An 11959-nucleotide genomic window follows, 5' to 3' on the forward strand; every position below is an offset into this window, starting at 1 on the left:
CGATTTTCAGTGTATATAGTAAGCATAGGAAAAATAGGGTAAAGGTTCATGGCTTCTTTAGGGGGCATTTCACGTTTTCTTGAGCTACCTTGCTGTTGTGTCTTGCTCATATAGCTCTCTACTTATTTTATATGCATTTCAATGTCATCATTTCATTTTCTCATGTGCTCGTATAGCTCATATAGTATGTGCTCATATAGCTCTCTACTTATAGAATATGCATTTCAATGTCATCACTTCATTTTCTTAATTACAATCGGACTGTTTTATTATAGAAACGAGGGTACATCTTTTCACAATATTTTAATAAAGGCATTTGATAAATAAGGGCATTTTTAGGAAATAAATTTATGGTAAATGAACATGAAAGACTTTGATATAGGCCCGGAAAGCTTTTGATCTTTCGATCTGAAAATTTATTTTGGCATAATAGAATCAAAATTCCAAGAATTTTCAAAGAATGTCGCCATTTAATGAGCTCTATTTCTTCTTTTAATCCACTACATTAATTTTCAAAATAAGATTATAATAAAAAATGACGGTAACTAGGTATGTTTTAGTGATGCATCCATATCGGTGACAGTTATCTAAGGAGATGATGTTAAAAATGTTACTCGTGGACCAGGCGGCCCTTAAAATACTTCCGATGCGATCTGTAACTGGAATTATTAACCCGTGGGTTTAATGAGGGGTTGTGCATCTTGAAGTGCCATTTATTACGTTATGTATGGTACTCTTCCACCATGGGTGGCAAGAGCCATCTTCTTGTTTACAATTTTTGAAAATATGAAACCCTTCAGGATTATAACCTTCTGTAAAAAGTCAACTCATCTTAATGAAACTGCCACTACCACTAAGAATATTTCAAATTGTATTTTGATGTTTTGTGGAGGCTCGTATTGAACCAAAAAAAAAGTTCATTCCTAGTCAAAGTGACTTAGTCTTCTTAACAGCGATCTTCAAACTTTTTTTGCGTCCTGAATCATCAACCCCCCCCCCTAAAAAATTTCATTCCTCTGCTAAAATCTTTGTAAGTTCCGTAATCCTGCTCCACTGGGAAGTTAAATCAACTTAAAGTGTGTAAAGTCAGGTTTCAACGCTGCGTAGATGTGCCACCAAGAAATAAACGTAGTTACTAAAAAAAAAAGTCTTTTCTCGTTGCTTAGAATAATTGACTGTCAAGCTGTTTTCAAGTAGCTCCAATGGCAAAATGCACGTAGCTATGATGGTAAAATTTGCTTCTATTGTACAAATATTTTCATTTTCAAACCTTGAACGTGTTTGAGAGGTCAGTGTGTTTGGCAAAAAAAGTACCCCTATCCTCCCAATGAGTGCTTACTTTCCAAAGGCTTGTATTATACTGTAAAATCGTCTTTCCCTATCTTTCTGCTATTCTTATTTCATTTTTTCTCGTTATTTTGTAAAGAACCTTCAGTTTACAGTTTTTCATTTTATTTCATAAAGATTCGTAATTTCTGCGCAACTTCATGTAAATTCTTTCTTTTTTAAGCCAGAATTTTAATTAATGTCATATTTTTTTAACGCAGCAATTTTTTTTACATTTAGAAAAATATATAGATTTCACATGCTTAATCCAGTATTTACGTCTAAATAACTGCGCAATAGTACTGTCTCAAGTTCCACGAAAATGCATTTAAATTTCTATGAAAACTGAGTTCCAAAAATTCAGAACCATAAATGTAATTCCTGCTGAATTTAAAATGACGTTTTAAAGTATTTTGTTTCTTTCTCAGGTATCAAAATTTGCATCCAGCCAAAATTTTTATGATCTTCTTTTGCAATATAATATGCTCGTTATAAAATCTTCAATTTAAGGTCATTGCTCATTCATAATCGTACTATTTTAAATTTTGGGTGCAGAATTTAATATTCTTGGTAGATATTACCTGACAACCAAAATAAGAAAATGATGATTTAGTTAATGTGTTTGCAGAATAAATATTCTAAGACGAATATTGACAGATGACATCTTTAAAAATGTAGATAGCCGTTTATAGGCTGTACCAAAGTGTCTGGGGAGCTATAAGAGTGGAAAGTGGCGCTAGTATCGGCAAAAAAATATCTATGCCATTTAGCGTTTGGCAACACTTGGCATTTTTTCAAGCTTTGTAATTGTTTTTCTGTCAGGAACTGTCGTCAAACCCTTATTACTGCAACAACTTCACCAAAAACACAATTTAATTTGTTATTGTTATTATTATACTGTTAAAAATAACGGTACTTCTATGATAAACCCCCTACCGCTCAAGTTGTTCATTTATTGGAGCTTTATAGAACCGGTTTTTTTTCGTTAGTTTCTTTCAGCTTAGCGTGAGACAAGACAAAGAGAAGTTACAGAATAGATAGAAAATATATATAATTTGGGCTATATTCGCACATTAGCCAGGAGGGGGGGGATAAATTATTTAAACAGTGTGAAGCTATAAAAAAAATTCTTGCTTCATAATATGATGAATAATTGTACCTAGCACATTAGGCATGGAGACCCGCTATACTTTATCCACCTCCCCCCCCCCAATATGTAAATATACAGCCCAAATTTGTTATTAAAGTATTATATTTTTATCATACTCAGGTATATTTCGTCAGCAGGGAAACATATTAGGAGAATATTAGGTAGGGACTATATCATACAAGTGCCAAAATGCCAAGTGTCGCCAAACACTAAATGGCATTGATATTTTTCTTGCTAATACTAGCACCACTTTCCACTCTTGCAATTTTTCTATATTCTTTGGGTGGAACACTTTTCTCGTACATGCAATGCTGTGCCTATTAGTTGTTTGAAGAAAACGTTGGCACGGGTTTGGCATTGAATTTTACAAGTAATATTATGTTATTGGTAGAGAGAAGAGATAGTTCAGCATTGCGAACTGTTGTACTTTTGTAGGTTTATCCCAGCATCCTGGCTGATTTTATAAAGTCGTACGTACGAATATAATTAGTATAAAATACGGGACGGTTAGCTTTTTTGTCATAAAACATCTACCAAATAGTAAATAAGAAATAGTATTAAAAAAACTGGAAAAGCGCTTTTTCTCCAAATCCGATAATTAGTAAAAGAATAAGTTTTGTTAGTTTTTAATTTTAATGTCGCTCCTAACTTTCAGCTACAAAAAAACTTTGTTTTTTTTTTGTTTTTTTTTGTTAATTTCTGAACGTATTTGAATTTGTGACGGTTTTGATTTTGGCCCAAAGTACATGAAAAATTAAAATGAAATTTGCACATGAATTTTACTTTTTTTGGCTAAATGGCTTTCTTAAAATTTTTATCGGATGATTTTGAGAAAAAGGAACGGGGAGGGGGGCCTAGTTGCCCTCCAATTTTTGGTTGCTTATAAAGGGCACTAGAAGTTTTAATTTTATTTACGAATGTTTTTATTTGTAATAAATATACATAACTCACGAATTAACTTACGTAACGAACTTCTACATTCGTATATTTTATTATGTATATGAGGGGGTTCGCCCCCTTGTTAATACCTTGCTCTTTACGATAAAGTTTGAATTTTGTTCCAATTCTTTAAGAATGACCCTTTAATCACAAAAGGATTTAATTAGAATAATTAGCTCTTATAGAAGTACCAAAAAACTTTAGCGTAAAGAGCGAGGTATTGACGAGGGGGCGAACCTCCTCATATACGTGGGCTAATAATTTCTGTTGGTTTTAAGTTTAAATGTTGCTCCTTATTTTCAGTTGAAAAAGCTTGTATTTTTATATAATTTCTGATCGTTTTTTAGATAATGCTGGGAAATCCCCAACCCCCTTCATGGAAAATTCTCTTTCCCCATGAAAAATTCCTCCGTTGAAAGAGCCTATTATGTAACCTTCTCCCAGCGACCCTTCCTCCACCAAAAAAATTCCCCCTTGAAAATGGCTGTATACTTCCCACTAACCAATATATATGTAAACAATGTAAACTATATGTAAACAATGGCCAGAATTTACCACTTGCAGCCCATCCCCCGGGGACTCTGCGGGATAAAGTCATCCTCAAAATCATAGTTATTAGCTTTTTCGACTATGCTGAACAAAATGGTTATCTCAAAATTTTGATCGGGTGACTTTGGGGGGGGGGGTGGAAATAAGCGTGGGAGGGGGCCTAGTTGCCCTTCAATTTTTTGCTCACTTAAAAAGGGCACTATAACTTTTTAATTTCCGCGTAAATGAGCCCTCTCGCAATATTCTAGGACTACTGGGTCGATACGATCACCCCTGGGGAAAAAAAAGCAAAAAAAAAACAAACAAATAAACACACATCAGTGATCTTTCTTCTTGTAAAAAAAATGCAAAATTTCACATTTTTGCAGATAGGAGTTTGAAACCTCTACAGTAGGGTACTCTAATACGCTGAATATGATGGTGTAATTTTCATTAATATTCTATGATTTTAGGGGATTCCTTTTTTCAAAAATATGGCAAATATTCTCAGGCTCGTAGCTTTTGATCGGTAAGACTAAAGTTTATGAACTTATATACAAGAGTGACCTCTGAATTACAAAGGCCGTTTAATTAGAATAAATTTGAAAGTACTTAAAAAAAAACTTTAGCGTAAAAAGCGAGGTATTGACGAGAGGACGAACCCCCTTCATATGCGTAATAATTTCTTTTCATTTTAAGTTTTAATGTTGCTCCTTACTTTTGGTTGAAAAAATTTGTTTTTTATTTAATTTCTAATTGTTTTTTAAATAATGCTGGGAAATCTGACACCCCCTTAATGGGAAAATTATCTTCCCCAATGAAAAATTATCTCCTTATTTCCAGTTGAAACAGCTTGTATCTTTATATAATTTCTGATCTTTTTTCAAATAATGCTGGAATCCGGTCTTCATGGAAAGTTCCCTTTCCCATGAAAAATTAGAATATAACCCCTGAATCACAAAAGCTTTAATTAGAATAAATAGCTCTTATGAAAGTACTAAAAAAAACTTTAGCGTAAAGAGCGAAGTATTGACGAGAGGGTGAATCCCCTCAAATACGTAATAATTTTTGTTCGGTTTAAGTTTTAATGTTGCTCCTTATTTCCAGTTGAAAAAGCTTGTATTTTTATATAATTTCTGATTGTTTTTCAAATAATGCTGGGAAATCCGGCACCCCCTTCATGGAAATTCCCTTTCTACATGAAAAATTCCCCCATGGAAAGATCCTTCCACGTAAGCCCTCGTTCTGTACACTAACGCTCGAATTTTGTTCCAATTCTTTAAGAGTGACCCCTAAATCACAAAAGCCGTTCCTTAGAATATATTTGAAAGCACAAAAAAAGACTTTCGCGTAAAAAGGAATGTATTGACGAGGGGCCGAACCTCCTCATATACGTAATAATTTCTGTTCATTTTAAGTTTTAATGTTGCTCCTTACTTTCAGTTGAAAAAATTTTGTTTTTTATTTAATTTCTGATCGTTTTTTAAATAATGCTGGGAATTATGACACACCGTTAATGGAAAAATTATCTTCTGCGATGAAAAATTCCTCCCTTGAGAGATCCTCCCACGTGAACACCTCGCCTCACACGAACATAGTTATTAGATTTTTCTACTATGCAGAACAAAAAGTCTATCTCAAAATTTTAATCCGGATACTTTGGGGAAAATGAACCTGGGAGGGGGCCTAGTTGCCCTCCAATTTTTTGGTTACTTAAAAACGACACTAGAGCTCTCATTTCCGTTTGAATGAGCCCTCTCGCGATTTTCTAGGACTACTGGGTCAATACGATTACCCCTGGGAAAAAAAAACAAACAAACACGCATCCATGATCTTTCTTCTGGCAAAAAATACAAAATTCCACATTTTTGCAGATGGGAGCTTGTAATCTCTACAGTAGGGTTCTCTGATAAGCTGCATGTGATGGTTTGATTTTCATTAAGATTCTATGACTTTAGGGAGTTTTTCCCTCTTTTTCGAAAATAAGGTAAATTTCTCACTTGTATATTTGAAATCAGCATAAAAATCCGATTCTTTTGATATATCTATTGGTATAAAAATCCCTTTTTTAGAGTTTCGGTTGCTATTGAGCCGGGTTGCTCCTTACTTACAATTCGTTACTACGAAATACTGTTTGATTCATTAATTTCAGTTGCCCAACGCTAAGAGCCTGAGGAAATATGCCTGATTTTCAAAACGGGATGGCACGAAGAGGCAAGTATTCTTGTTGAAAATTCCACCAAAAAACTCAGTATATAAATGAACCCTGTTGTAGGGGCTTCAAGCTCTTATCTACATTATTGTCGATTTCTGCATTACTTCCTAGAAGAAAGATTACGAATTCGTGTTTTTTTTTTCGTTTTTCTTTTCTTCTCAGGGATTATCGTATCAACCCAGTAGTCCTGGAAGATCAGGAGAGGGCTCATTTGAGCGGATATCAAAAGCTCTGCTGCTCTTTTTACGAAACAGGAGCGATTGGAGTGGCGCAAGACCAATTTCTTTTTTAAATGCATTTTTTAGTATCTAATACATTGTGTAAATGACGTCGTCACGTTCTGTGAAATTCCTATTAAAAATAGTGGCTCCCTCATTACAGGGTTTCTGGGGAATGTCAAAAACAGGATTGCCAACTGGATAAATTTTATATCGAAAGGACATATTCCCATGTGCCGGAACCCAATGACATAGAAGGACAAAAAAGTGACACATTTTATACAAAATTTGGGATCTTTTTCTTTTTCTTGACCAATTTCTTTTTTAAATGCATTTTTTAGTATCTAATACATTGTGTAAATGACGTCGTCACGTTCTGTGAAATTCCTATTAAAAATAGTGGCTCCCTCATTACAGGGTTTCTGGGGAATGTCAAAAACAGGATTGCCAACTGGATAAATTTTATATCGAAAGGACATATTCCCATGTGCCGGAACCCAATGACATAGAAGGACAAAAAAGTGACACATTTTATACAAAATTTGGGATATAGAAGGGCAAGAAAGGGACACATTTTGTATATTTACGACATGAAACGAAACATTTCCCAACTGGAAATATGTTTTAGTAAAAAAAACTATAACTTTTCACCAAAGTAGTGTTATTTTTCTTCTTCTTTTTTTGAGCATCCAGGTTTTGTCAGAGATGTCATAAAGGATATTCTCAAGAGTAAGGTTTTACTACCGAATAAAGGCTTTTCAATTTTACATGTTTATATGATTATCGTTCTCTCACACTTAGCCATTTTGTCTGAATGTTTTATACAAATATTTTTGTTTTCATATTATTTGATGTTAAATGACCGTTTCTAAAGAGGTTACCGAGCGTTTTTTGTTCAACAATACAACTGGTAAAAAAAATTACCACTAATTTTTGACATTTTAAGATGGACACATTTTAGCTAAAAATGACACATTTATACATGCTCAGTGGACATATTGATGGACGAGAAATTTGGAAACCCTGGTTACGAACATTAATAAACGACGCAACGGAATAGTCACCTTTATTTTTCAAGACACAACAATTGACATGACACAATGGCACTGTCAAAGCCTGGTAAAATTAAGAAAAGAGACACCAGACCAGTATCAACCAAAGGAATGAAAATAACTTGGAAAATCGGGTACTCATTCCATCTTTTAATTTACTCATGTAGCCTAACCCTGGAATTTCTGGGAATCATGGCCTAGCAAACGATTCTTAAGAGCGTTTTCACTAAAACGAATGTATGAACAATAAGTAATTTACATAACTTAGAGCCATAATGCGGTTACGTTGACCCCGGAGGTACTATCACTATTATTATTATTACTATAATTATTATTGTTACTATAACTATTATTATAACATTAATATTATAGTAATTACTATTATTATTATATTATTACTATAGGTCTATTACTAGACCTTTCAAAGTATGTGATAAAATGACTATCTCAAAATTTTGATCCAATATCGTTGGACTTGTTCTTCTTCGACTAAATGATAACGAACGATCGTAAAAATTTAAGAGGGGGGTCATTGGATCGTAAGCTCTTGGATCTAGTAATGTTTTGAAGTGAATCTCCTAGTAAAGAGCAATAGCTTCCGAAAATAGCTATCGGGTCACCAGTTACGAATTTTGTTATATGCCAGATCCCTGAATTCAGTATCATAAAATTGGAGGAAGAAAGAGGGAGAGGAAGAAGATTGTGAAAATTCAGCTAAATAAGCAGCTGACAAAAAATGAGACCTATGAGGAAAACAGTGACACTAACAAGTTCATTGTTAAAAAAAGGTGGAAGCTCGCAAAATAAACTTCGAGTTTAAAAAAAATATATACCAGCAACGAGGAGAATCTTGCAGATATATGCAAGATATATACATCAATGATTCTGATGTAAAAACGGGGGGGGGCAAGTAATAAAATGCTCCGGTATAACTTTTGATGTTCTTCAGAAATATGCCTAATATATTTTGAAATTTTTAAGACTTTCCCTGTTTCTGTTATAATCTTAATTACACGTCGATTCCTCAAGACTACAAGACACAGAACACTGCAAGGAACCACACCAGAACTACAAGAACCTTATTCCTTGTTTTTTAAGCTTTTATGAAAAAAGAAGAAACTTTTGCAATTATGTTCGTCCTTTTTTTAAATTGAACCGATGTTTCAAATCCGTCCTTGCTAACCGTCTGTCATTCATTTTTTTTTTTTCAATTGTATCGACTACTTTAGTTATTTGTTACTGTATTAAATAGAGAAATTGCTCACAATGGCTCATAAGGTGTTAGAGAAATTGCGTTCCTCTTCATGCATTTTTACTGTGCCAATCGAGGACGCTTCCAATCAGCTTAAAAGTATTGATTTAGGCAATTTAACAGCAATCATTGCGGGTTTTGGACACCAATAGTCCCATTATATCCTGGTTAGGCCCGAGCATGCTTTGAAAAACGATCAGAAATTACGTTTCAGAAAATGTTTCTTTTTTCAACTTTCTAAAAAAAAAACTATTAAGGAGCGAATTTGAAACTTGTAAATTAACAGAAATTATTCTGTATAAGAGCGGGGGGGGGGCTGCTCCCTTCTGAGCCCCCCCCCCCCCCGCTCTTTAAACAAAAGTTTGACTTTTTATTTCAATTCTTTAAAAACTACTTCTTAAACACAAGGACCTCTGACATGAATGAGAAGAACTTTCAAATCATTATAAAACTTCATGTGATTTAGTGGCCGCCCCCTCATGAGCCCCCGCTCTTCACGCTAAGCTCTGACTTTTTGTCTCAATTTTTTAAGGATGACTGCTGAGACACAACTTTGCGTTATAAAACACTATAAAACTAACCACCGTATACGGTAAAACTTAAAAAAAAGACAAATGTAGGTGCAAATAATCTAAAAACACACGGCGCCAAACAGCTTAGGAGGATATAGCTTTACTTTGAAGATATAGTTGTTGTTGGGAATCAGCGAAAATAGTCGAGGGAGGGGGCTCAAAACACATTTGATGTGTTTTGTTTATTGCCATCACATCTATTCACTGGCAAATTATATCAAATTCGCATCACATCAATTTTGTAGTAAAGAAAGGCTTTACATGGGTCAGGTCCGGGGGGTAATTTTTTTTTTTTTTTTACTTTGATGTTCTTGATACTTCAATTAAAAGTGTTGATAATCTGGGCTAAAAATTGGATAACAGGTCGTCCCGCTTAATAGCTATCCCATGCGACCATAGGTGTAGCCAAGCCACTTAGGGCCGATCCTACAGTTAGTGGTGCCGGGAGTATAATGAACCTCGGTGTCACCTCGAAAAAAATATTATGTGCACTAGCAAATTTATCACGCGTTCGCCTTAAAAATATATTTCGGTTCCAGTGTTCGGTTGATTGTCTTGGTTGCCCCCCTTTTTTGGCGACCTTGAAGTCGTCCAACTGGATTCTATAATGAATTAATAGTAAATTTGCATTTAGACTCGATAGTTTTATCCTTACATTTTTTCCATTCCCTGAAAATCTGTTAAACTTGTCATTCATACTCGTACTGGTCGACTTAGCTCCTAAACCTGTCATAATACTGGATCAAAGTTCATCGTCTCTAAGAAGGGTGAGCCAATTTTTCCGATCGACATAAATATTCCCTCTCAAAGGATTGACAAGGTACTGAGTGACAATTCCCTTGAAGGGCTCACAACTCCCTTCTCTTATAAGTAAACTTCTTTTCTCATTATCTAACTGCTACTAAAACCACAATGATTTCCGGAAAAAAGAAAAACTTGGGTTTTAGGTGAGAACCTTGTGGATGACGAAATGACAATGATGGTTATTACAAAAAAGGGTTCGCGCTTTTGTGGTAATTCGCTTCCTCTGGTAGTTTGTAATGTGAAGTAACGAAGTTTTGTAGTAAATAAAAGGTTAGATTTAGTTAGGTTCCGTAGAGAATGTTAGTAATCAATTTTATAATCTGCCATGCTTTGGCCAAAACCCTACCGATTTTTTTTTTTTTTTTTATCGGTAAGTTCTAACATAACCTAACTCAAATCTTGTAGTAAATAAAGGTTTGGTGTATATTCTGAAATAAATACTTACATTTATCCAGTGACCTCAATTCAGAAACACATCAGGGGAATGGTTCCAAAAGTATTTTTGGAAATCCAGGGTGAGGCAATACTGCTGTTTTTTCAATGAAAATACCCAAAAAACTTATTTCTTATGAAAATACAAAAAACGCCTTTAAATACAGGGAAAAGGGGTAGAAAACCTAGAAGTGTGATGACAAGTGTCCCACTTGACACCCCCCCCCCCCTGCGATTGATACGACTGTATTTGGCTATACATTATGTATAGTTCAAAATTAACGTCGAGTCATGTAGCAACATGTTGCTTTACAAGAAGATGTATATATTTTGAACATTCATTTTTACTGATATGCATGATACGTTTATGATGCTATATAAGGACTTTGAAGCCCTGGCTTGGTATCTGACGGTCCAATATAGCTTTGAACAGCACCCCCATGCACCAAGGTGCGTTCTCATTGGAAGTAGGTTTTGTCACTACGAACTCCGATTTAGATGGTTCCTCGTCTGTTTTTCATGACTATTACTGATTCAACACATTGGCTTTTAATAATAACAATAATATTGATAATTTATTGACACCCTCTGTACAAAAAATGCATCATAGAGGAGTTAATGAGAAAAAAAAAAGAAAAGCAAAAAAAAAACACTCACGTAACAACACAAAAAGAAAAAAAATATGAACTATAGGTCGAAAACTAGTGATATATGTTTAGTTCAGAATGCACGGAATAGGAAAATCAACAGCTCTGTCGCAGCGCTCTCGGAATTTGGTGGCGAGGATATCCATTTTTTCACATATTTCGAACATTCCATAGCACCTAGAAATGTAACTGTTTCGCATCCAAATGGGTATACATAGAAAATATTTGCAAAACCGAAAAAATGCTGAATGGATCTGTTTACGCTCACTTTGAGAAAATAATCGCCACACTGATATTAAGAAAAGTACATGCGGTGCATAAAATGAATTGTATAGCCGACCCAGTGTTCGTTTATCAAACTGGCCTTTTACCCTAGCAAGCAACCCATAGGATTTTCTCAGTTTTTCCTTCAGCGAGTTTATAATAAGTGTTCTAGTTGCTTTAATAGAGCTCCCAAATGGGAGATCAAGATACTTGAGTGAAGAAGATGCAAATACAGTAATAGGAGAAACTTGAATAGCTGCATTTGGGGATTGTTGGGAACCCGAACCGAAAACAAGCAATTCTGTTTTAGAACTGGCAACTGAAAGTCCGAAACCGTCCAAGGCAGTGCAAACACTGTCTACAGCCTTCTGTAATCCTTGGAGGTCATCAGACAGAAGAAGAGCATCATCCGTATATGACAAATGACTTGCATCTACATATGGCTCAATTAGATATGGCGGTAAATGGCGAGTAGCCGAACGAATAGCATTATTAAAAATCACAGGGCTTTGCACTGAACCTTGTTTAACTCCACGACGAATATTAATACGGTTATTCAT

At 34.8% G+C, this 11959-nt stretch overlaps 1 protein-coding gene across 1 annotated transcript; it reads right to left on the bottom strand.

Moving 5' to 3' along the window:
• Positions 1-11203: 11203 nt before the first annotated feature.
• LOC136027700 (uncharacterized) lies at positions 11204-11959 on the bottom strand. Its single transcript, XM_065705151.1, has one exon. It carries the CDS (start codon positions 11957-11959, stop codon positions 11204-11206), a length of 756 nt encoding a protein of 251 aa, XP_065561223.1.

Source organism: Artemia franciscana, chromosome 5 (genome assembly GCF_032884065.1).
Source record: "Artemia franciscana chromosome 5, ASM3288406v1, whole genome shotgun sequence".
NCBI classification, from domain to species: domain Eukaryota; kingdom Metazoa; phylum Arthropoda; class Branchiopoda; order Anostraca; family Artemiidae; genus Artemia; species Artemia franciscana.